Source organism: Aethalodelphis obliquidens, unplaced genomic scaffold, assembly GCF_003676395.1.
Source record: "Aethalodelphis obliquidens isolate GAN/ISIS:26980383/991018 unplaced genomic scaffold, ASM367639v1 scaffold109, whole genome shotgun sequence".
Classification (NCBI taxonomy): Eukaryota; Metazoa; Chordata; class Mammalia; order Artiodactyla; family Delphinidae; genus Aethalodelphis; species Aethalodelphis obliquidens.
Genome location: NW_020838053.1, coordinates 1,678,020 through 1,705,333, shown reverse-complemented (window position 1 = coordinate 1,705,333; position 27,314 = coordinate 1,678,020). Strand labels below are relative to the sequence as shown.

The 27,314-nt window shown below is 42.7% G+C and overlaps 1 protein-coding gene across 5 annotated transcripts in view; it reads right to left on the bottom strand.

The window, feature by feature from the left end:
* PBX1 (PBX homeobox 1) overlaps positions 1–27,314 on the bottom strand; it is a 283,309-nt gene that overhangs the window by 30,718 nt on the left and 225,277 nt on the right. For 3 of the 5 annotated variants that reach the window (XM_027096842.1, XM_027096845.1, XM_027096847.1), the window contains 5 exons: positions 25,618–25,862; positions 19,133–19,323; positions 14,652–14,714; positions 11,009–11,144; positions 5,769–5,928 (listed from right to left, as the gene is read on the bottom strand). In XM_027096842.1, coding sequence (XP_026952643.1) covers positions 5,769–5,928; positions 11,009–11,144; positions 14,652–14,714; positions 19,133–19,323; positions 25,618–25,862 — 795 coding nt within the window. The remainder of the gene's footprint in view (positions 1–5,768; positions 5,929–11,008; positions 11,145–14,651; positions 14,715–19,132; positions 19,324–25,617; positions 25,863–27,314) is intronic. The other 2 variants (XM_027096843.1, XM_027096846.1) reach the window with 1 other exon arrangement.

Here is a 27,314-nt window from a genome sequence, read left to right as displayed (position 1 = left end):
CTACACAGACGGATCCTCCACTCTTAACTCCCTTCTCATGGGAAAAAGGGACTGCTTTCTTTGGGGGGCGGGGGACAACTCAAGCACCATCCAAAGAACTATGACATCCTGATTAACTCTGAAACATGTCCTATGTATGTCATCTGGCACACGTTTCTCGGTTTAGCTTATCTGAAAGGAATTAGAAAAGTTGGATCTTAGGCAAAATAGGTACAAGATTTGACCAGGTGTGGCTTACACCCAATCAGTGGGCAGAGGCTTTGGCCTGGACCCTCCTTCCATTAATGTGCTGCAAATCTTTCAAACAGTCCCCCCCACAACGTGTGGGTGAAGCAGTGGGTAGCACAGATCACATTCGTATGTTAAGATATACAAGACCCAGGCATCTATGTCCTAGTTACATCCCTCTCAAATCTTTCTTTCAACCACAGCGATATAACCTAAATATTAAAAGCCATTTTATAATAAGTATTACAACACATGCTCACAGGTAGATGTCATCAGAACCAAGAACCAGCAGCTCTAAGAAGCCAAATTATAATTGTTTATATGATATCAGAATTTTTTTTTCCCCCGAGAGTATTCAGTTTGAAGCCCAGGTATCTTATTTCTCTCCCAACCAAATACCATGTAATAAACATACACTCTACATGCTTGGTTGATGGTTTACTGGAAATTAGCACACAGACTGAGAAATGGGAGAAACTTCCAGAGGGCTACACTGATGCCAAGGAACATGGCACCCATGGAACCATGAAGCCATGGAACGTGCCACTTACAAGATACACACTGCAATTGACACAGATGATTTAAAAAATATATGTGCCTAGATAAATTGTAAATATGTCTGGCTGCCTAATGTACATAGAGATAAATATGCACATATCAATGTACTTTGTGTACAAATGCATTTGAATCAGAGCAGTAATTGCAGAAGGAGTCCCTGTGCTTTTGGCCATGCTGTTTCAGCATTTCATTGTCTCTGCACACCCACGTACAACACCGCCATGGCTTCTGCTTCTCTGATAAGTAACTAGAGGCAGTGATTTCGCTGAGGAAAGAGACCAGGTGTCACGAATACCGCAATAAGGCAGACACGTCCACACAAACATCTAAGTAATGAGGGGGAGACTCATTCTTCGTCTGGCACTGGAAGTTGGAAAGAACTTATCCTGGATTGGATAACCTCCTGGGAAGGATGTGATTCACAGACAAATAGCATGTGGGCTCTCTCGGAGGTGCTGTGGAATTCTCAAAGAACTAAAACAGAATTACCTGGTTTGCTGAGAAGGTCAGTCTGGAACCTTACCTGCAGGTGGCTATAAAGTGATGGCAATGACTAGAAGCACATTTTAAGACGTGCTTGCCAGTTAAAAGGTTCTGAATTTGGCTTGGAAAGGGAGGCAAGTAGCTCGTTTAAGCCGTAATCCAGACAGCTGGGGCACGTACAAAGCTAAACTTGCACTCAACTAGACAGAGAAGTGATAGATCACCTACAGATTCTGATGCATTTGCTCATGCAAACACGATGTAGAGATGTGTTAACAGCCATTTTCATAAAAGACAATTCCTGAACACTCTGTTTCTACTCTAAAGAGTCTCCAAGAGAATTACATTTGCTCAGGGGGAAAAAAAAAACACCCAAACTCAGTTAACTTCAAAATCCAAAACATAGAATACTAATGATAATATCTCAATCTGGAGCGGGGTTTCTTGACCTTGGCACTATTCACATTTTGGGCCAGATAATTCTTTGTTATGGAGGAATATCTTACGTATTGTAGGATGGTCAAACACATCCCTGGTCTCCATCTCATAGATGCCAGGAACATCCATCCCCCTACAACTGTGACAGCCAAAAATGGCAACTTTACTGACATTGAGAACCCACGACCTAGAACAAGAATGAATTTACTTTTTCTTCCTAAGGAACTTGAGGTGTTTTAAAAGTATTAGCTCATTATAACTCACACCATTTTTAGCAAGCAGATGGATGGCAAGTATTACCTTAATTTCTGCAATCTAGAAGTCTAGGTAGGCTTCACACAGATTAGGTGGCCAGTTTGATCATACTGGACTCTATTGGCCTCCTATACCATTTGGAGGCTCAAAGATAGAGTCTCTTTGCTGGATGTAAGCTTAATTATATTATGCTCACTTCTCTGTTTTTCAAGACTTTTCTCTCCAAATTAAAATAAAACCATTATTACTTTCTACTCAGGGCAAAGTACAAGAGGGAAAGGTTATCTGGGTCAATGGGAAACCAGATAACCTTCAGCAGGTGTGCATGTCCAGGTTCTAGAGTTCCAATTCCAGGAGGCCGTGTTTTCATTTTCCACAAGGGAAGAAACATAGGAAGAACGAACACAGCAGAAAACATCAAGGGGATAAATTCTTTCACTGGTTTTAAAAAACAAAACCATGAGTGTTCCGATGGCTTTACTAGAAGTGTCAGTCAACTTCTCTGGATGTGTTACCTCCTCTCTAACCATGTGTACTATACATAAACTTGTCTTAGGAAGCCAGTGTCCAGGGCCTCAATATGATAACCTTCCACCAACCCAGAAAAACACCAAACTTCCTATGAGGGGCATAATAAGAAAATGTTAAAGGGCTTGCTGCTAACTAATGTCATGGCTGAATCTACTGTTGTCCTTGACACACACAAACACATACAACTAAGCAAAAGAATTCAAATCTGTGGGTTCTGAGCCTCAAAAAACGGGGATTGCTTAGCTAATCACAGATCCTGCTAAGGTATCAATGCTGATGCTATGCCACAGAAAATATCTGTAACGCATAAGCCAATTTCTTTCTTCTTGGATATTAAAATGTTCTCCAACCTTCCAAAATAGATAATCCAACCTTCCTAAAAGGGCCTTATTTTTCTGAGATATTAACTCTTGCTTTCATAATCTCATCAAAAATAGGAAATTGAGAAGGTGTCACTTTAGGTCACTCCAAAAGAAGTATGGACCCAGGGTTATTAACTATTGCTTCAGTTGGTCCCCATTTTTGTTTCTTTTTTTTCAGAACTTAATTTTCTTGTCTCCTCTCTATTTTTCCTCCTTGCTCCATCCATTTTGCCCAACTCTGCTGGTGCAAAATATGAAGCATTCCAAGTATCTCGAAATACTTGTTCATTCCTCACAGGCCCCAGCCCTACGTGATTTTTATGAATTATGCTTAAGGAAATAGGAGGCCAGGCATATATCAACAAAGAGGAATATTTAGAAGAGGCCTAAATAAAGATACTGAAGTACTGCTCTCCACACAAAAGCCTCTAGAAGGAATAAGATTTACTTGCAAAATATCTTCCTTGCAGTAGAAATGAGTATTTATATTTAGTAAAGCTTCTGGAAAAAACTCCTGCTTCTATACTGAGGATATAAAAAGTTCCCAGGTTCCAGAACTCTAAACTCAACTAAAATATATTTTCACTTCCTAACCTCTTATTTAAAACTTGCTGTTTCAATTATTATTTACCCTTCGGAATTATCAAAGAGCTGGTATACAACATTATAAACACCCTATGTGCAAAGCTGAAACATTTGAAAGTTCTCCCTCTATCTGTGTAGCGATTTGGGTTGTGTTAAGAGCAAAGAAAAGATAGAAAAACCCATTTATAACTTTTCCTGTTAAACCATTTATCTTTTAAAATTCCACGCTATTGCACATATACAATAGTATTTTCTTTTGTCTCTATTTTAGAAAAAGTACTACAAAGGGGTTCCTCTGCATATTATTTCTAACAACTTAGGCACCACTGGAAAGCTTAGCTCAAATTTTCCATAGTAATTTACTCTGTGCTCAGAATAGTCACATGAAGTTTAAGCCACCAGAAAAATTCCTTAGAAAACTGTAATCACATACTGATATTCCAAGAGAGCCAAAATAATTCTTAAACACAGACGAGGGGGTTAAAACGCTCACTTTTCTCTTTTCAAGTACTTTAGGAAAGAAGAAAAAGGGATTTAGTAATGAAGGGCGTCCACGGGGCCCTTCTAAAGACTGTTCATAAATCATGCTAAGCCATCTGCGATGCAGATATATCAGGGACAGGAAAAAGTCATTTTGATATCTGTTTTACATTATGATAACCTTTGCAAGAGTATCGAATGTGTTTTTGCTAATGTTGACAGAATTGTACTTCTTCCAAAGAGACAAGTGAAAATGTCTGCCTAGCAGTACAATTCAACTAGTGTTGCTGGGTCTGAAATGCTTAATAATTGACCAGATGGGGATGAAGGAAACTCTCTGGTTATTGAACCTGTTAGCCTTGATCCTTTGTCAATCATACCATGATGAGAAGAGAAGGAAACACACACACACACACACACACACACACACACACACACACACAAAACCTCAAAAAGCAAATATGCTCTCCATGGTTACCTAATCTGGAGTGCTGGGAAAAATGAAACTGGATTGAATTCTACATTGTCTTACCATATCCATGTTTACAAAGCCCAGGCCACTCTTCATGCATGATTCCATTTAAACAAAAGAAAGCTGTGATGGTACAGCCCAGTGACTTGGAGAACTTTATGATAACAAATTAGAAGCATCTAGAAGCTCACAGAAGACATTAGTGTGTGGAGCCTTACATGTCTCCAATAACAATCTACCACAGGGTAGAAAGAGGACTTATTTTAGTGGGCAAACAGGCGGGGAGGTCAAAGACACCACATACCCCCAAATGTTAGAAATTAGATTTAAAAGTCATATTATGATCTAACATATTTAATTTGTGACCCTTTAAAGTTGGGGCATCAATTTTCTTAGATATGTACCCCACAGCCAAAATCAATGCATCTGGTTCATTATGGGGAGAAATATCTTAATCTAACTTATTTAATAAAGCCTTATTTAATAAATAAATACTTATTTAATAAGAAATATTTCTGGTTTTCCCTTTAAAAAAAAAAAGCACCAACATGCATGCCTTCCATAGCATACAAACACCAAGGTTACATTTTTTATGCATTACTGATTATTCTTTTCACATGTGGAAATTAAGAACTGGTGGTACAAGGCACACCCCCAAAATATATTATGTTAGCCTAACTCTGAAATTAGTGATACAACGCACATTTACTAAAATAAAACCAGGAGTACAGCACGTGACTGAGACTGTAACAGAAAAACTGGAATCTGAAATCATTTGAATTAATGACTGGCAATTTTCTTTGTAGTTTACATAAAGAAAACCACCACAATAAAACAGTAAAGAACGATAACTATAAAAAATGGATAGCAATCACCATAGTTGGCTTTGCAGACCAGAACATTTTAATAAGATATTTAAAGAAGAGTGAATATTCCTTCAAAGAATGCATGCTAGTAGATGACCCAGACATCATGTGATAGGAACAGCAAAATAGGTAAGGACAACAACTTTATATGAGACAGACTAAATGCCTGAACCCCAAGGGACTATCTCAAAATATTAAGTCGAGCTTACTTATTAGAACCTCTGAAAGGAGAACTTAGAGGTCTCCTCATCAAAACCAACCAATTTACCTCTGTCCAACTTAAAGAGACACATTAGTGCAAACCCTCAGACACGTCCATCTTATAAACAGCAAAACACATTGCTTTTTGGAAATGAAAAGAAAAACCCAAAGTCGCATCAACAGTAAAAAAGACAATCAAATACATAAATCAACCCATCCATAGCCTAAAGAATTAAAAGAAAACCCCAGTGTAGGAAAAGCACATATAAAAATGGAGAACATTTCCCCCAATTCAAAGAAAAAACTAACCAGCTGAATTGGGAGTTGACGGTGAGTTAGCTTGGCTTCCATGGGCTGACACATTGGTAGCAGTGACAGCTGTTTTGGCAGCATAAATATTGGCTTCCTCTTGAAATTTACCTATGTTCTTCTTGTACCGGATTCGTTTATTTCCAAACCAGTTTGATACCTAGAGAGGTTTAAAAGAAGACGAGAAAGTTACCAGTTCATCCCGCACAAATATCACAGAGGAAAAGGAAGAGCTTATGAGAGGGTTGAAGAGGTAGGCTAATTGGTCTCATCCTAGCTCTGATTCTGCAACATCAATTAAAAGATCTGAAGGAAGGGCTTGGAGAGGAGCGACTACATAAAATGAGATTCTCTTTCTTAATATAACACACTCTAGCAAAACTACTGTGACAAAGATTTTTCTAGGGAGGAGCTGCTCATTTAACTAGGACCCTTGTAGTTTAGGGCAAGCATTTTAAATCTGCTTACCTCTTAAGTATAGGACACTAAAATAAACCTAGCGTTTCAGGAGAAATGCCTGTTACTTACCAATGCTAAAGCTGACTTTGGGCAATCAAAATATACAGACCTTTAAATATTCAAAGAAATCTATATCAACATATGGGTGCTTTCATGGATGGATTAATTTCACATTTTTATTAGTTAAATAACTTTAATATGGACTAGATTCTTAGCTGTATTGTACTACTGACCTTAGGATCAATATAATTCAATTCAATAAATTTCACTAAGTATTTTGTGCAAAGCTCGGTGTTATCTACAAGAGGAAAAACTGAAGCCTAGCACTGATTACTCCTTTGAATTCCAGGCTTTAAATGTTAACACCAATACACAAAATAAATGTAATTTACTTTCATTTGTTAACCTATTTCCTTCATGTGGCTCACAGTGGCTGTCCTGGCTTGATTCTATGCCCATTCTCTTTATACCAAGACCTCTGCCAGACACAAGTGGAGACACAGTGAAATTCAAGTTTTACTCCCATAATCCTGCCTTAGGAAGCAGAGTTTTATACCCCATATTTCAGATGTGATTTCAAACTAAAATATTGTGGTTTTATACAATTACAAAACCAACCATGAATTTGGTGAGAGAAGGAGAAGTTGGTAACACATGTACCATAGCTTACATGTAATTTAATTTACCCCAACAATGGCAGATAAAGAAAATTCTTGCAAAACTACACTTTTTTAAAGTGCACTAGCTAAATTTAAAAATCTTATAAGGCTATCCCTCATAGACCTATACAGCTCACACTGAAGCAGAAATGCCAAGCCTCTGTAATAAAAATCAAAACATAGCATTGCAATATTAGTAAACAAGAGAGAAAAAAACTCAAGAGAAAATGCTTTATTTATTGTAAATGCTGGTGCCTACAGAGAGAGTTAAACTGGAAGAGGAAGGGCATTTCTGGGTCCATTCAGGGGCCACTGCCTATCTAATTTCACTCCCAAACTCATGCTTTTCTTGATGTAACTTTCACTATTCATAGGAATCAATCATCATTGTGGTTGGGTTTTGACTTCTAAGTGGAACAGAGAGAGGAAAAGAGGCAGGGAGATTTTTTTCTGAGGTAACTAGATGAGCTGGAAGAAAGGGGGAAAGATGAAGGAAGTTTGGAACGACTTTTGAGGAGGAAAGAAAATGCCTGTGCTCTAATAAATTGGCTACATGAGAGAAGGTGAGAAGGAAGAGGGTGGAGAAGGGACCGGTCCTGGGATGATTCCTTTCTACAGGAGAATAGATGCTCATGCAGGGAAGATGCTGGGTCAGTTCAGGCATTTCCTGCATCGTCCACTAGGGGGATGTCATATGCCCTGAACAATGTATAGAATCGGTGTTTTCGTTAATTAACCCACTGTTCAACAATAATTGACAAGGTCTACTATGTGCTAGGCACTAGGGATACAGAGATGACTGACTTACTCCGAGACAGATAATGCAGAAGGAATCACTGATTCTCCGGGGAAAGTTTGGTTCACATTTTGGACATTAAGTTTGAAGAGCCTGTGGGCAGAGCCATGGTGAAGTCCAGTGGGAAGTAAGATATATGAGTTTGGCATTCCAGGAGAGAAGTCTCATGGGGATATTTAAAGAGAAGTATATTTGCAGCTGTGAGCACGGAGGGGGCCACTCCAATTCACTGTGTAGAACAGTACTTTTCAAAGTCAAGTGTGCATGGAGGGCTTATGAAGACAGATCCCTAGCCTCCTCTCCTTTCCACCAGAGATTCTGATTCAGGACTGGGGTGAGACCCAAGAAATTTTTTTTAAATTGAAGTATAGTTGATTTACAACATCGTGTTAGGTTTAGGTGTACAGCACAGTGATTCAGTTACATATATATATATATATATATATATATATATATATATATATATATATATATACACTCACACACACACAAATATATACGTATATTCTTTTTCAGATTTATTTTTCTTTTATAGCTTATTACAAAATATTGAGTATAGTTCCCTGTGCTATACAGTAAGACCCAAGAGTTTACATTTCTAACAAGCTCCCAGCTAATGCTGCCTTCTGTAGATCACACTCCAAGCAGCACTCCAAGCATTAGAATAGAGGAAGAGCTGTTCTGGGATCAAAGGAGAGGATGGTCAATAGATGGGTTTCTGTGTCTGAGCATATTTTTGTTTGGGAATCACAGGAGGACTCACTAGTAAGTGGATTTTAAAAGAATATGTGTCTTAAAAAATAATTAAGGACCATGGGCTAGGACATGATGAGATGGGGGCTAATGAAAGAACAATACTTTTAGGATAGGTAGAGATGGCAGATCCTCTAAGAAGACTGAGCAGGAGTGGCCCAAGAGGAAGGAGAAAACTCCAGAGAGAACAATGTCAAGAAAGCCAAAGTAGGAGAATTTCAAGATGGAGGGTGATTATTAACAACAACAACAACAAAAAACCCCAAAACAGGGCTTCCCTGGTGGCACAGGGTCACCTGCCAATGCAGGGGACACGGGTTCGAACCCTCATCCAGGACGATCCCACATGCTGCGGAGCAACTAAGCCCGTGAGCCACAACTACCGAGCCTGTGCTCTAGAGCCCGCGAGCCACAACTACTCAAGCCCACGTGCCTAGAGCCCGTGCTCCGCAACAAGGGAAGCCACTGCAGTGAGAAGCCCACGCACCGCAACAAGGAGTAGCCCCCGCTCGCTGCAACTAGAGGAAGCCTGTGCCCAGCAACAAAGACCCAACTCAGCCAAAAATAAATAAATTTAGTTTTAAAAAAACCCGAAGCAACAAACAAACAAAAAACAAGAAAGATACAGTCAAAGGCATCTCCTAGATTTGAGAACTAGAGATAGAGGGAGATTTAATATATCATGTGGTCCAACCAACCATGACTGGAGACGGGGCAACGAAGACCCAAATAGAAAGAGTGAGTTCCTAAAATCCCACGGTTGACTCCGCATGAACACGCTCCTAGCAAGTGCTCGTTCTAGGATATCATGTTGTCTCCCACTGGAACTTGTGTGGCAATGGTAGAACAGTCTGGTTATTGTTGGGAGGAAGTGATGTGATGGGGAAGGAAGAATGGTATCGCCCTGGGATGGATAGGGGAAAGAGAAAGGTGATACAGTATATGTAAATCATCATTTTAATGGACACACTATTTGCACCCTGGATTTCCATAATGAAGGATGTGAAGGTTGCTGGAATAGGCCAAGATTCCATTTTTTATTCACACACAATACAGACTAGATCCTGAAGAGTTCATTCTATTTTCAATAGGGATTTGGAATTCCAAATCCCAGAATTTGAATTCAAACAATATAGTGATTTTCAACTTTAGCAGCAGAAGATTCCATGACCGAAATTCACTGTTTGTGGGTTAGTGATATGGTTTATACCTGGAAACATGCAGCAAGCACCACAAAACATTGGTTCTCTTTACTTGTGGACAATGGGTCTAGATTTGGACAAGAATGGTTAGAAACCTAGATAACAATCAGGCCACCTGAATTAGACCACTGATGTTCTGCTTTCCCAGGGTTGCCAAGACTGGAAACGACCTTCTGCTGGGTCCAAGTACCTGAGGAAGGTCCAGGTTAAAAAGGAGACGATTCTTTCTGCCTTGTCTGAAAGGAGGTTTCCAAGGCTGCTGCAAAAATCATACATAGAGTGCTGGGGAGAGCCTGGCAATCTCTTCATTGCAGATCCCCTGTGTGGAGTTCTTTATTTTGACTAGACCTAATTCTGCTTAGCTAAACACAGGTTGATGGGATCAGCACCCGGCGGGGAGTAGCAGAAGCCAGGATTCAGCTCAAGGAAGTACAGATGCTCAGTTTATACAAAACAGCATCTACTTCATTTACAAAATGTTAAGTGAAGTTTTTCACTAAAGTAGGTCTCTTCTCCCCAACTTCCCCCTCCCCCTTGCCCTTTCTGGAAACACTAGTACATTTGATTCTCTTGCACGTGACATAATTCTGAGGAAAGCTTTCTCTGAGAGGTTTCTTGACTATCCCTACTGGTCTCAACTAGAGACTGGTGGTGGTATTTGAGGTTCAGACCGAGTAAGAAGTTTGGATGGATCCTTTCTGTAGACAAGATGTAGACACATATAAAACTTGCTGACCTTTCTACTTCATATTAATGCTGAACACTCCAGGTCCATAAAAATTTTATGTCACGTACCTTTCCACGTCAATAGGCACCTGTTACGGTTATTGCTCTTTGGGGGAAGGGGGCACTCAGTGACATTTTTGTGCAATCATTCCAATGCAAGCATAGTGACACGTTAAAATTCCTACACTCCATCAGTTACAGAGTGAGGACATCAAGAGAGGACATTTGAGTCCCTTTCATTTAAAAGTTCCATTCACTGACTCTTAAAGTTCCTGGGTTGGGCAAAAAAATGGGCCAAGGAATTGAGTATGCTTGAGAAAATAACATGAGAAATTCAGATGGCTTTCCAAGTACACGTAGAATTCTTCACCCATTTGAAGCAACGGAGAGCTCAGAGGGAAGAACCCTGTCCCTGTTTTTACACTGTACTTAGTCTTCTCCTACTTCTGCTGGTTCCTCTCAAGTTTTTCCAGGTACTGCCTTGGAAACTCTCTTATGCACATCATGTGCTGACCTTGCCATTTTAAGGCTTAAGTTGATGGAACTTACAAGGCATGAAAGTTCAGGAAAGCAAGACCTCCAGGACTCTGCACTGTGACTCCACCAGGGCCAGGCTACGGGCTGAGCCCTTTGAGGGCTTCTTACCTGGGACACTGTGATGCCACACTTCTTGGCTAACTCCTCTTTGGCTTCCTCACTGGGGTAGGGGTTGCTGAGATGGGAATAGAAATATTCATTCAGGATTTCCGTCGCTTGCTTGTTGAAATTCCGTCTCTTCCGCCTTCATAAAGAGAAAGGAAACAACAACGACAACGGAAAAAAGAAAAGTTCACACCAAATACATATAAAAAGGGAGAGGAGAGGATCTACGTCTGGGAGAAGACCCTTTTTTGAGTGAAAAGTGAACAAGAGGAGATTTGAGCAAAGGGGTTGGATGCTGAAAGCAGTGCTGAAAGCGTTCTTTAAATACTTCATTGTGTACTGTCGGGACACTAAGCAGAAGAACAATCACATGTATTATACAAATATTTATACAGAGTGGTGAGGGGCACGAAGTTTCAAAATTCCACCATGTTGGTTTTGAACCCTGGACCAGCTGAATACCAGCTGGGTGGTTTGGGATGCCTCTTCAAACTTCAGCTTCTTCAAATGACAGTCAAAAGAGTCAAACTGACCTCACGGGGTGACAGGGAGAAATCAGGTCATACACAGAGAGGACTCAGCACAGTGCCTGGTACATGACAAATACTAGGACTTACTGGGGATTCTTCCTACCAGGTTCCAGGCCTTGGGCCATACCCCCTCAGAGCCATCAATTCAAATTATTCACTTTTCACAACTAGTGAGGTAGCTATGGTTATTCCCATTTACCAATGAAGAACTGAGTTCAAAGGTCACTCAACTAGTAGGTTATAGGGCCAAAGTATCAATTCAGGTCTGCCTGACTACAAAACCCAGCCTCTTTTTTGTACACAGATTGCCTCCTGGCAATTACACAGAGACTCTGTAGCCATAAGTTAAAAATAAGTTGTCTGGACTTCCCTGGTGGCACAGTGGTTAAGACTCCATGCTCCCAATGCAGGGGGCCCGTGTTTGATCCCTGGTCAGGGAATTAGATCCCACATGCATGCTGTAACTAAGGAGCCCATGTGCCGCAACAAAGGAGCCCGTGAGCCACAACTAAGGAGCCCACCTGCTGCAACTAAGGAGACTGTCTGCCTCAACTAAGACCCATAGCAACCAAATTAATAAACAAATATTTTTTAAAAAGTTATTTTCTCTCAGTTCTATCCCCATATAGGTGCATGCAACATTTTTAAAAGGCATGGGGAAGGGGGGCGAGAAAGGATGGAAATTAACCCCCTGACTACTTGACCTCCCTTGAAAGGAGAAAAGCAGCACTTTCTAAGCAGGAACAGCTGCTAAATGGTAAAACATAAGCCCACAGAAATCTTTTTAATATATAGGTTGCGAAAATGAAGAAAACCACTTTTTGAATAAAAGCATTTTTCTTCTTAAAAGAAAAAGTGCTAACTGAACTAATTTAAAGTGAGAATCACTTTGTTGCCTCCTCCCCGCTAAGGCCTGAGGATAGCTGGGGTTTGCTTAGGGATGCCTGGCTCCTTGCAGATGCTGGCTGGCCCTCCTTGAGGGGGTGGGGTCTCTATCTTTAAATTAGCTCCATTAGCACTTCTGCCTTTCTAGCTTTTATCAAAGGCTTTTCCTTATGGGGAAAAAAAATTTCCAGAACATCCCTGGTTATGCCAGGATATTGAATTTTCTGATTTAAGCCAAAAGAAAGCACCAATCGCCTTGCTAGACAGGAAATTCAGCTAATATTGTATTTTCCGGGTCCCACTTGGATTAATTAACATAATAAAGTGCCTGATTTTACCGGATGAACACCATCTGTCCATAGGTATTAACCACATCTGCCCAGATTATGCCAAGCCCAAGTCACCCTCCCAAATCATGCTGAGTTTCTGGGTCACCCAGCATCAGAAATTGGGCAGATTGGATTAAAAGGCCCAACTAAAAAGGAGGCGTGTATTAAGAGCTCTTGCATGATGGGAATTTGAGGATGGTAGCCAAGTGGCTAACCCGGTCTCCAAGCTAGTCTTTGGATAACCTCTGGCTTCCTCTTGGCCTAAAGAAAACAGTTGTTTTAGGCCTGGGGAAGTGGCCCCCGAAGGCTCCCCTAATTGGGAGTTGTTTGCATTAGCATTACAGTGTATTTCTTGGGACTCTTCCAACTGAGCTCATAGGAAGCCTCTCTGGAATGAGCTGGGGTGCAGGGATGGTGCAGACAGCTGTTCCCGGCTCTCTCCTCCTGGTGACGTGCAATCTTCCTTTAGGTGGTCTCATCTACTCAGATGAATGCACTTATCACCTTGTGCAGTGGCTGTCTCAATCTAGGGCCTTTGGAGCCCCAGAAGTAGGATTTTGCAGAATTTCAAGAAACTCAGTAAAAATAATATAATTCTGACGATAAGGTTATTTGAACTAAGACACCTGGTTTCTTTGCTTTGGCTGGAAGCGTTTTCAGCTCGGTGAGTTAACGTGTTATTTCAAGCCAACCAAAAGCTCTGATCATCAGTTATCCAGGTAAACTTAAGAGATGTGGAAGTTGATTAAATTTTAGGGATGGAACCTTTCAAATCACAGTGACTCAAGAGGGTGGAGTGTAGGCGCTGTGCACATATGTTGCTAACCACCAAATGTGTTATCTCTGACCAAATGCCTCTCCTAAAAGCCAACACCCCATTTACTACTGCATACCCCAGACACTTCCAACAAACTCTGTGTTGCTAAGACTAGTATCACATTTCACCCAAACCAGCTCCATTTTCTTTTCTTTCCATATTATATAATGACATCACCATCGATACAGAGTTCATTGTATTTGCTAATCTGTTCGTCCATTCATTCGTTTGTTTATTCCTTCAAATATTTGAGTACCTAGCATGCGCCAGCATCTGGGAGCGATTCTCAGTTCTTCTTGTTCTCTTACTGGATAAACACTCTCTGTCCATGGGTATTAACCACATCTGTCCAGATTATGCCAAGCCTAAGCCACTTTCCCAAATCATGCTGAGTTTCTGTGTCACCCAGCATCAGAAATTGGGCAGATTGGATTAAAAAGCCCCACTAAAAAGGAGGCGTGTATTAAGAGCTCTTGCATGATGGGAATTTGAGGAAGGTAGGCCCCAGAGCAAGTCTTCCCAGTTCTATTTTTCAAATCTATCCCTTTTGTTCCATCCTTAGTGTCACTGTTGTTTTTGAAATGGGTTTAGAGGAACCACAGTCTGTCATATAATGGTCTTAGTAGTGTTGCCCAACAGCACTTTCTGCAATGAGGAAAACGAATGTTCTCTGTTCTCCAATATAGCAGCCATCAGCTGCATGTGGCTATTGAGTGGCTGAAATAGGGCTCGTATAACTGGAGTGCTAAAGTTTTAAATTTTATTTACTTTAATTTTAATTAATTTAAATTTAAAATCAAGAAGCCACAGACTAGACAGTGCAACTCCATACTGATGCTTTCCCTAAATCGTGGCCAAGCAACCCTCCTAGAAGGAGAGCATGGACTCACAGCCCTGGTGCACACCATCAAAAGCACGAAATGGCTCCAAAACCCCCTGCTGTAGTCTATTCCATCACATACCAATGTTTATCTTAAAATAAGAATATTTTCCTCCAAATATCTGAGTAAAATGGGGAAGGTTTTTCATACTTATTCTGCATTTCCCCAGTTTGAGAAGCACACACCTCAACAGTGGTCTCCTACCGTTTCTTTGAATTCAGCCCATCTTCAAGAAAATCACTAGAGGAATTCCTCCAAACCATGGATCTGATCATGAAAATAATAATAATAATAATAATAAATAATATATAATATACTGAACCTTACTATATTATAGCTGAATTACGGTGTGAATACTATGTTCCAGACGCTATACTTTTTTAATATATTATCTTATTTATTCTTGTATAGAATTATCCCCATTTTAGAAACACAAAAACTGAGTCTTAGGGAGGATAAGCCACTGACCCCGGGTCACAAAGGTAGTCAGGGTTGTAGCAAGGATCTGAATCCAAGAAGTGCAGCTTGAGAACTTACACTATAAATTACTATATTCCCTCCTTAAACAGCTCAGAGTTTCTGCTGCTTCATAGGACCAAGTTAAAATCTTTGCTGGTACAGTTAAGGTCTTTCAGTGGATCTAGCCCCTCCCTAGTGTCTCATTTCCCTCCAACCCTACACATGCTCTACATAATTTCATCCAGCTACATCATATGCTTCTCCATTCCCCAAAGACACTCACGGCGTTCATGTTCCCTTGCCTTTTCATACCACCCTGTGTATTTCTCTCCAGCAGCATTTGCCACAAGTTTACATGTGTCTTCCCAACTAAACAGCAAATCCTCAAGGGGAGGAGCCATGTTTCACACATATTTGAAACCCCGCTGCCCAACACACAGTATGCATTCCAGTAAGTAATGCCTGTGGAAGTTGAATTATGTTGTTCACTTTGCTTCTGTGATTCCTTCTATGTGTTAAACATCATACTCCTCTGAGACTCAGCACTGTCTGCCTCTCCCTGATTTTCGATTCTCTCTCCCCTTTGGGTAAACTTGGCAGATGTACTTCCTGTGATCATGCGCAGTTTTATGCTGTTATAAGAGCACCTGTCCCAGGAGGACCCACATTTACATGCATTTTTTCATCTTTGTTATTCCAGTGGCTAATATAGCATTTGACAGAGAGTAAAAACTCAGAGAAGCAAATAAATCTAAATACAGTGCCAGTTTGGCCAGACCTTATTGGATGTCCTTTCCTCTTTCTTACCGTCCCCTTTGCTAATCATTTTAGGTAACTCCGTCTACCAGGGTGAAGTGCAGAGGTGTACTTCCAACCATGTGTTTAGGTTCTTATTGTTCTCTCTAGCAAGATGTTATTTTTATAAAACAAGATAAAATTACTGTATTGCTAGAAAACCATTAAAAGGGTTTACAAGTTCTCTCTCTCAAAGAATTATTGTAGTCCTGACAATAAGCTTACCAAGTTTTACAGCACAATGCTTGATATAAAGCTGAAATAATAAATGTTGAGTGAATGAATGAATGAGTAGAATTTTTAAGTTAAACTTTTCTGGCACTATAAGGAAGACAAAAAGGATATGACTTGGGGCTTCCCTGGTGGCGCAGTGGTTGAGAGTCCGCCTGCCGATGCAGGGGACACGGGTTCGTGCCCCGGTCCGGGAAGATCCCACATGCCGCAGAGCGGCTGCGCCCGTGAGCCATGGCCGCTGAGCCTGCGCGTCCGGAGCCTGTGCTCCGCAACGGGAGAGGCCGCAACAGTGAGAGGCCCGCGTACCGCAAAAAAAAAAAAAAAAAAAAAAGGATATGACTTGAGTGGACAAAACCTGGCCCAAATGCTCAGCTGGGGAGTGTGGAAGGCAGAATCCTAAGAAGATATGTAAGATTCCACCCTGGGGTACATCTCTTTCCCTTGAGCGTATGTGTTGGGGGGCACTGTGAAAATAACAGGATATCATTCCTGTGATTAAGTTACCAATCAGTTGACTTTGCGTTAATGAAACGGGAGATCAGGTTAAATCCTTAAAATGGTGACATTCTCCAGGAAGAAAGCAAGCAGACAACTTGTAAGCTGCCTGTGGAGAGGGCAGCTTCTAGGATCTGGGGACTTCAGTTCTACAACCACAAGGAACTGAATTATGCCCCTACTGGAATGAGCTTCAGATAAGAGCGTGGCCTCAGCGGACCCCTGGGTTGCAGCTTTGTGAGACTAGAGCAGAGAACCCAGGTTAGCCTGCCCAGGCTCCTGAACAACAGAAACCGTGAGATAATAACTCTGTGTTGTTCTAAGCTGCTAAATTTGTGGTGATCTGTTCTTCAGCAACACAGAATACAAGGAATGTTACACAACAAAGCAGTAACATTCAATTCTGCATACCCATTACATGACGAAGACTAATCCTGTTACTGAATCCAGTCCTCCTTGCATTTTGTCTTCCAAGAAATCTTTTCCGATGAAGCCCTGCCCATCAGATGCATGGTTTAGAGAAGCACATGAACATTAGCAGTGAATGTGTCTTTCTTAGTAAAGTGTGTTTAGCTAGCTTTCCCCATTATAGATAGCACTAGAAGCAATGATATTAGCTACCGCAATCAGGAAGTCCAGGCAAACGTTTATTTTTGAGCTGGAAAAACCATTTGCTTAGCCTTGGGTTGGCACTTGGGGTCATATTTTTTCAGCGATACTAAATATACATACCTCTAAGTAAATGCTAATAACAAAGACAAAAGGTTAGTTGTTTTAGTTTTGAACCTTGGCTCAGAGGCAATGATTTAAAGGTTGCAGCCAAAGCAGGAAACAGACCCTCTCTTACAGTGACTGTCCTTCTGGTGCCAACTGGAACAATCTAGGCAAAGGCTGGTGGAAGTGAAAGGGACTCTGTACAAAGCTCGCCTAGTTTCGCATCTTTTAGAGTCTGACCTTCTGCTGGCCACAGCAGAGTTACTGAGAGAAGAAATCCTATGAGAAAATGATTCTGCTCCTCCCTTCTCTCTGATTTCTTTCTTGAAAAGAACCCAGTCTGGGCCCAATTTTTCTTTTTTTTTTTTCAGTATCTGCCAACATAAATGCCAACTCCAGCATTTTAACGAGGGGAGTTACCATGGGGATGTAAACAACACATGCAGAGTGGCAGCGGCCACAGCACAGGGGAAAGACCCAGACACAGGCCACCAGTCACTTGCACTTTGTACCGTGCGGAACGGCCTGCTTTAAAGAAGCCAGGCTGGCAGCAGGCCGCGGGGCGAGGGCGATGCACGGCGTGGGGAGGGGGGGTCCTGCTTCAGAGGGCCTGTGCATTCCCCCACTCATCACCATGCTCTGCTGGGAACAGCTCTCTTCATTTGTACTTTCTCTTGACTTACTCTATGGAATTCTATTAGCCCAGAGATCCAGTTTGCTAGCTGGCGTTCTTATTTCATATTCCACGTGATCCAAAACACAATGAATAAAAGGGAGTTTAGGAGGTGCCAGGGAGTTTTAAAGAGGTCTGTGAACTGTAAAGACCACACTTGTGAAGGGAGAGAAAAGTACAGGTAAGAGAGCTGAATACTACATGATTTCCGGGGTGAAAAAATTTAAAAAGCAGAGCATTTGGGTGTCTGAATGAAAAGGAACAAAACTACAGATTATTAAATGGTATATGACCCTGACATACCTAATGTTTCAATAATAAAAATCATATGTTGGGATTATATTCAGGAATTGAAACAATGAATGATGAAATCTGCATTTATAGAAGATGGCTAATTTAAGATGAACTGTAGATCACAAAGGATATCCACACTCTGAAAACTTATTTATTAGATCAATTATCAACACACTCCCCTAGAGTAGATGAAAGATATGATATCACCATTTTACAGGCTGGATAACAGAAACCAAAGAAATCAAAAGGATTTGTACAAATCCACTGGTCTAGAGGGTAGGAGGACCAAGGACTGGTTATTTGTTCTATAGTCTCAGTTTTTGTCGTAAAGGACCTTTCTATCCGTGATTTCAACTGAATTCTTTGACCTCACAAATTAGGTCACAAGTTAATGTCAGGTAGAAAACATCAAATCTTGATTGAAAAGCTGGCCCATATCAGACCAGTCCCTTGCCCCTCTACGCCCAAGGGACCATGTCTTCTTCATCTTTTCATCTCTGTGCCCCTAAAACTCAGCCCAGAGTAGGACACATGGTAATCTAGTTATAAATATTTGTTGACTCGAACTGGGTGCCCTCTCTGCCTACATATACTGTGGCAAAGATTCCCAGCTCTCAATCAGAACTTTCTGGGAGAAAATAGGTCATTGCACTATCTAGCAAGACCTGTATGGGCCCATAGTTACAAACTATTCCTGTGAAAGAGACACCTAGCGGTATGAAAACAAAACGTCCTGCTTTTTCTGTCCCTGTAGCTAAGTCATCCTTGCTTCTCATGAAGAGTGAGTAAGCAGCGGCCATAAAGAATACCCCCGCCCATGACACATTTTCCTGGAGCCATATAAGACCAATGGCCATCCACCCTCTCAGCACTCCTTTCCCTGACTAAGAACATTTCTCAGGCTACCACTTGGCTTAGCCTTGAACATGATGACAATGGAGTCTTTGGAGAGGGCCAGCCGTGGATTCCAACCCTGGATCAGTGGGTTCTCCCAAAGGACAGACCCCTCCTGGGGACTCACCGCGCATCCAGAAACCGGGAACGCAGGATCATGACGGCCTCACACGTGCTTTGCTTCAGCTGCATCTGGATGGAGCTGAACTTGCGGTGGATGATACTGACCATCCGCTCGATCTCCTTCGGGGAGATGGGCCTGGTCCGGCTTTGCTCTCGCAGGAGATTCATCACGTGGGTGGTGAACTCATTACAGGCCTGGAACGGCAGGATGACACACATGGGGTGTGGGGAGGGTCCAAGCCTCAGCACGCTTGACGTGAGGCTGTGTAGGTCTTTTGCTAGAGACGTGTGCAGGTAAGGAAAGTGGGCTAGTTTGTGGCATTCTGTCAAATCGGAAAAAATAAATGATGCCTGGAAATCCCTTTCCGCCCATTTGATTATAATTTTTGGCCATGCTGTGGATTTTTTTAAAGGGAAAAGAAAATTCTTAAGTATTTTTCAAAATCAATTATTTTTCATGATTTTACTACTATGAAAGATGAGAACATGGACACTAGTATAAAACACACTTCACAACCCTTCACCCCAATGTTAACAGTCAAAGAGAGTTTGGGGCCACATATAGCATGAACTTTCTGTCTTGCCCTTATCTCTGATATGTTAAAGCTTCCAAATATTCAATTCAGCATAAACAGCCCAAAGAGTGGAATCATGGACTTAAAAGCTCTGATAACTCTTCTGGGAGATTTCTCATCCATCTATTTCTACTTCTACTTTTATCGTAAGGACTCCCTCCTATGCCGGTCTTCCGAAGATCTGCTATGTCTATAACACAAAGGGAATAGGTTAAAAAAAAAAAAAAAAAAACAGCATCCAAATATGAATTAGAGGATTCAGGAGTTATCCCTGCAGAAAGGAAAACTCTCAGGTTAGAGGCCAACATACTCTCAGCTCTGGAAGTGAAACTGGAGATCATTTTTCCCACCTCCTTATTTTACAGTTGGGAAAACTGGCTCCAAGAGATGAAGGGCCCACAGCAAAAAACAGCAGCTGAGGCAGGACCTGAACACATCCTCATCCAGGCCAGGGTGTCTCTTCTTTCCCAGACCCTGAATCTGCTCCTCAGAGCACCACTGCCCTTTCTCTTAGTTACTATTACTTGTCATCTCGGTAGTCGGGTTTTATTAGTGAACATTCAATAAAATATCTACTCACAGGTTAACTCACAGTAATGTTCTAAAACTGTATAAGACTGTTCACAAAAAAGGGCAACTTGATGCTGTGAGACTTGAAGAACTAAGGACTCAAAGGGTTCAACTTAATATTAACAGTGGAAACACGCCCATTGAGGCTAACACTGCATTGCCCTTGTTTTTTTACAGCACCAAGCCCTTCCTAGCTGTCAATTATGCAGTAACAATAACATATTTACAGTTCATTTCTCCAAGAAATCCTTCGAGGTCGGCTGGCCAAAGATACAAAGGCAGACGCATCCACTGGGCTGTGTCTACACTGGGGGCTGGGAGGCCTGGGCTTTGACCTGCCTCCGTGAGTATGAGGGTAAATCCTTTCACTACTCAGTACTTCATTTTATTTGTCCGAGAGTGGATTGAATCATTCCTGACCCTTCAGCAAGGCTAGCAGTGCCCGTGCTCTAGTGCAGTGACCTGCAGATGGAGTAAATCACTCACATGAACGCAGCAGTGGGCTAAGAGCACAGACTGCCTGCGTTCAGATCCTGCGCTGGCACTCACTTCGCTCTGGGGCCTCGGTTAGTTATGTAAGATCCCTGTATCTCGTCTTCCCTATTTGTGAAATGGGGATGACAGTACCTCAAAGGGTGTGGTAAGGACTACATGAGTTACTCTCTTTGTGTCTGGCCACATAAATTGTGTCATTATTATCTCTTCAAAGTACAGAGAACTTAGAAACCCAGCACAGGATCACGATTGGGCAAACCTCTCGCCCCGTGGTAAAACTAAAGGGGGTCACAAATACCTTCTTTCTAGGCTGCAGGCATATGCTGCAGACAGAATCCATAGAAGATCAGGTCCAACAGCAGTTTGCTCTTACTAAGAAAACTGCTACCTAAACACGAGATCTTAGTATAAGCTTCATCTCTCCCCAACCTCAACAAGGGGGGGAGATAAAACCTGGCAGCGAGTTGGCAGCAAGTCTATGAGAAGTCGGGGTGGGGCGTGGTGGGGGGAGGCACACGGCAGGCATCCTAAGTGGCTTTCCGGAGAAACGCTTCATCCCCCGCTGGGCTGCAGCCTCTCCCCGCTTGATGGGGGCTCACAGGGAGGAGGGACTGGATGTGAAGGAGGTATTGTCAAGTGCACTTGCTCTCTGCTGGGGAGCCACAGTGCTCAGCTAATAATGAAGTGCTTCATTACGGTGAATAAAAATACTCACAATACCTGATGCTTATTTAGGGCATTGGATCCCGGGCCCCTCTCTGCTCTGCCCCAAACAGACAGTGGAGTCTTTTCACCCACTGCTGAGGTGCAGCAAGACAGCTGCTCAACAGCTGCTCGGGAACACGCAACAGACAGTGCAGAGGAGTTCCAAGTCCATTTTAGACAGACAGAACACAGTGATCCAGATTTTTCCAGGACCTGAACTACCCACGTCTCCTCCTCAGTTCCCCCAAGCTCGGCACCTTCACAGGCTGTGCTGCTCCCATGTAGCCAGGCGCTCCTGATGGAATTGGGAAGCGTGGGGATGGCAATCGTTCATTAAATAGGACCCTCGCCGGCTGAAGGTTTCTGTGACAGAGGAGACTCTGCTGCAGACTGTCCGAAAGATGGTACACCTCCTGGAGCTACCCCTCCAGCTGCCCCCAGAAAGCGGACGCTTTCTGAAAGGAGACATCCCAAGTTCCAAGGCAAAGGCCCTTCTGGGAGCAGCCTACCCAGGAGAAGCTCTCTTAGAAAATCCTGCTTGAGTTTAAGCAATTTAATCCTAGACTTGAAGCCTCCTTCCTGCACTTCTCTTCAGCCCACCTTCTTCGCTTACTGCTTCAAACTGGATTCGGCTGCCAATTTCAGCAACGAATGTGACTGGGATTTTAAGACTTTCTTGGCTGTGAAGGGACCTGACCCACCTGGGTTCGGCCTTAGAGACAGCCTTGTCAATGCCCTGGCAGCATTATTCACGAAAACTGAAAAGTGAAGAACTCTGCAAAACGACAAGAGTATCGTTTTTTAGAATAGCACTTGGAACAAAATTCAGGTTTCTGGATATCACGGTTTTATCTATTAGAATATGCTAGCTCTTAAATACCTTCGCTTCCAACATGATCTGCTGAAAAAGTGTTTTACCAGCCCCTTTTAATGAAGAAAACAATTTCCTTCTTTTCTTTTGAGTGAAAGTCTCTAGAAGCCTTCTTTATCTAATAACCTCAGGGTGAAACAATGGCTGACTCACGTTGGGTTTTTTTGGGGTGGGGGAGGTGGGGGATGGGTGAGTAGGGTTATGGTAGCTACTTACTGGAAAGCTAACTGATCCTCTGGTTATCTACCATCACCAAACTAAAATCAAAACAAAACAAACCAAAACAACAGAATCAACTCTTAAATAGTCAGTTTGGTAACCATCTAGGTACTACTAAAACAGAGACTGACATTTTTCCTATTTTTAAGGAAGCTCCCGCAAGGAATGCTTACAGAAAACAATGAAGAAGATCTGTCTCTCAGACATACTAGCTAGAAGGTTAGTGGCATAATTTCCTTATAATCTGCTATTTACTATAATTAACAATACAACTAATATTAATAAATTATTAAGCACATAGAGTATGTTAAACAGTATTCAGTTCTTACCCAGAAAATGCCCAAAGAAATAAGGAAATGATTTTCTAGAGTTTTTGAAGAATAACAAATACAGACTGCTACTACATTTACCTAATTTGCTCTGTACTGATGGAGCTTTTCCTTAAGCTCCCAATTTCCAGCATGATTATTACTTAGAATAGGTAGATATCTGTGAGAAGTTTCTGAAGAAGAATAGTTTTTTTATCACTAGCCTCTCTTAGAGAGCATCAATCTAGTCCATGAAAGTAACAGAGAGGTCAAGCCGGTTACTTCATTGTCTACAGACGTCCATACTTGTTCCACATTAAGTGCGGCTGGCTGGGTATTGTTCCAATAAGAGCCCTTGGGCTAAGGGTCAAAATCTGGCTTCCAGGGCCAACTCTGTCCCTCCTTTGGATGTGTGACCCAGATACATCACCTAACCTCTTTGACCTCCAGTTCCTCAGCTGTATCGAAATGAAGATGATGACAGTACCTGTCTGGAGGACCCAGCCTTAAAATTACCTCGAGGAACAAGTGCCGTTAAGTTGACAGAAGTGCTTTAGTCATTTTGGATGAGGATGGAAGAGTGAGTCAAGGAAAGGGTCCATTCGTCTATGTTGCTGGCAACCTGAGCTCAGAAGAAAGCCAGTTCTAAACGCCATCCAGCCTAACATCCATGCCAGTTATGGGTTTAGGGAGGAAGCCACACTCGTCGTGTGCCCCTGGACTTTGGCATGAGTTAACCTGGATACTAGGTCAAGATAGTTTGTTATGCCAGAGGCCAAGCTTAGCAGTGAAGGTAAAATAGGGAAAGCACAGAGTAGGAAGAACCCAAGAGGCCAGCTAGGGACCTTGTCAGCAAACGTCCCCATGTGTCTTCCCAACTTATCCCGTTAGTTGGGGCAGACTCTGAACCCTAACATGATGGCCCAGGTGGGGAAGCTGTCATAGATCAGCCAGCTTACCTGAGCTCAGCCTCTCCTGGGAACTGAGGAAATGTCTACATGAGCCTACACCGTGTTAAGAATGTTTCTTCTTTCCCAGGAAGGTGGAGGGTGACGGTCCACAGGTTCTTACCACAAGATTGCTTTTATTTTCCTCCCCTTGAACCCTCCCTACACCCGTCTGATGGCTGAAATTCACCACGCTTGGCTTCCAGCTTCACACCGTTTTCCCTCATAAAAGAAGGGACTTTGTAGAAATCCATTTCAAAGGTAGATAGGAGTGCAATAATGAAACTTTCTTCACTTTAAATTTTAAAATGCCTATTTCTATTTTAAAATTTAAATTTTCTATTAAATTTGCATTTGCCTTCTACCTAGACAGTCGTAAGTGGACAGTACAGGGTCTTCCACTTTTTGCTTTTTCTCCCCCTTCTTCTGTGACCCTTAAAAAAGAAAAGAAAGCCATAAACCTAACAATTCAATGGAAGTAAGTTAACTTAGAACTTCAGGACAATGTCACATCCAAAGAGATGACAACAAATGTATCTATAAATAATGGGAGGACAGCCTGACGTTAAGGGACTCCTAATAAAGTAGTATTGCTCATACTGACCAGAGGACACAATATTGATATTTAAATTCACATGTGGGGTCTTCCCCGGTGGCGCAGTGGTTAGGAATCCGCCTGCCAATGCAGGGGACACGGGTTCAAGCCCTGGTCCGGGAAGATCCCACATGCCGCAGAGCAACTAAGCCCTTGCGCCACAGCTACTGAGCCTGTGCTCTAGAGCTCGTGAGCCACAACTACTGAGCCCACGTGCCACAACTACTGAAGCCCATGCGCCTAGAGCCCCTGCTCCGCAACGAGAAGCCACCGCAATGAGAAGCCCACGCACCGCAACGAAGAGTTGCCCCCGCTTGCCTCAACTAGAGAAAGCCCACGCGCAGCAACGAAGACCCAATGCAGCCAAAAATTAAATAAATTAATAAATAAATAAATTTAAAAAAATTCACATGTGTGTGTATGTGTGTGGGGGGGGTCCTTTAGTAGAGAGGGGCGCTATTATAATTAGAATACCGTACAACATTTATATACTGTTCTATGACTTAAAGCCTTTCTCAGCCTTTCCTTCATATGATTTTTATGGCTCTTTGATATCCTAGACTCCAAATCCACAGCTCTTTGCCAAAAACCCCCAGCTTTTAGGGTATAGTACGTGGACCACTGGATCCCAGAGACATTTAGTGGAGTGTTAGGACTGGAATTCAACTTTGTCTGACTCCAGGGGTCCCCTGAGACCCTCTACTCTTCTTCTAGCGGGAGGCGTGTCTCGTATTGCACACCATATATAAAAAGCAGAACATGTTTGACTCCCATTTGAACTGAATCTAGGTAGAGCGAGGGACTTTAGTGTCCATTTCCATAGGATTCCATGAGCACCATGACCCTCTGCTCATGACCCTGAGAGCCCCGGGGCTGCATGTGCACAGGGAAACACTCCAGAGCTCCAGGAACTGGGTTTTCCTTATATTGACTATGGATGTTTTCTGAAATCATCATTTACAACTTCGACTTTTTTTTACGGCTTTATCTCTAGTTTGCCCGGGTTTTCAACAGTGGACACCAAGGACTCGGTGGGCTCAGGTTCAGCAAGTGGCTCTGGGGTGAGGCCGGAGATGCTGGATCCCAGATGTCAGTCTCCAGGAAACGCTGCCCGCCTCGGCGCCCACAGCCCTGAGTTTCCTGATGCCTCCGCCCTTTTCCTGAAGGGCTGGGGGGCGCCCAGACCCCACAGGGCTGTGGTTACCTGCTCGTATTTCTCCAGCTCCGTGTGGTAGATTTGTCTGATCTGTGAGAGTTTGGCTCTGTAATCAGAATGCTCCACCGAATTGTCGGAACCGGCGCCTCCAGAAGCTGCCGCCGCCGCAGCCGCCGCGGCCGAGCCGCCACCCTTCTCTGGCCCGGCCACCCCCTCCGCCAGCAGCATGTTGTCCAGTCGCATCAGCTGGGGGTCTGTTGGCTCTTCTTCCTGCGCTCCCCGGATACTCAAAACTGCGGGAAGACCCAAAAGAGTGGGGAGGTGTTAAGAGTAACCCAACGAAGCAAAGGTTAATAACAACAACAAAAAAACTCCCAATGTATCGTTTGGCTAAGTCTCAAATTACTTGCAATATGGCATCTGAGCAATGGGTTGGAAAAAGAGAGGGATTGGAGGAGGAGAAAATGCAAGGACAGATTTGCTTCGTTCCCCAAGTTAATTATATCCCATCCTATGAGGTACCTAGCATAGTCCAATTGATGGAGGCAGAAAGTAGACCAGTGGGTACCACGGGCTGCCGGGAAGGAGGGAGATAAGGAGTTCGTGATTAACCGGTACAGAGTTTCGTCTTGGGAAGATGAAAAAGTTCTGGAGATGGATGGTGGTGACGGCAGCACAACAATGCGAATGTACTTAATGCCACTGGACTGTCCACTCAAAAACAGTTATAATGATAAGTTTCAGGTTATGCGTATTTTACGACAGTGAAAGAAATTTCAAATCTACAAACAAATTAATGATAGCAATATAGTTTTCACTTTCATCCCCAAACTGCCGAATTTTAATTCAAGGAAAAGCATTTCCTTCTTCATTCCTAATTTTAGATTTCTGTGAGGTTGTGGGTTTACACTCATTGACTTTGGAATATTCGATCAGCCTGAATTTTCATCTCCCCAATAATCTAAGCCAGGCAAATCCAGTTAATTTGGAGGGAAGTGTTAAACCTCTCCCCTGGACTAGGGATTTCCATCTCCCCACATTGAGATCAATCTGTTCCAGGTGATAAGAACTCCATCCTGGTACAAACAAGGGTGAGGTCCTTTTAACAAGCTGTCTCGGGGATTCAGAGAAGCCAGTATTCTGATAGGATGGAGAAGGCTCAGCTCTGTTAGAGGCTCTGCTTTTTATTAAAACACCATGACCATTTGCGGGGGATGAGGGGGTGATTTGGACTGAAAGAGATCAAGTGATTTAGTAAATCAGCAGAAGAGCTAGGCAGTCTCTTTTTACTACCTTCAGACAACCTGCCATAAAGTAAATCACTCATCTGAGCCCAGTTTACCTGTCAGCAGCCAAGTCTTTGTTGAGAGCGAACACGAAAAGAATTTCCAATTAAAAACAAACTGAGAGTAGGAAAGGAGGAACACGATTAAAGACGGAGGAGAAGGCGTCCCATGCTGGTTCACATCTTGGGGACGGAGGTGGCAGGGTCTACGCAGCCTGGTGGGTATGTGAACACTGGTGCAGCCAGAGAGCCCAGAGCTGTTTCCAGCCGGGATGCATCTGGTGAGCACCACAGGGACGGTGCCACGTGCAGTTGTCTCCTGAGCCCTAGCAAGGCAGCCCCACGGGGTTGTGACAGGGAAGGTGGATCTGAGCTCAATCCGAGGGGACATGTAGACACTCAGGGCATTTCATCACATATAATACCAGCATAACTGCTGGCTGTGTCCACATGCTCCTGG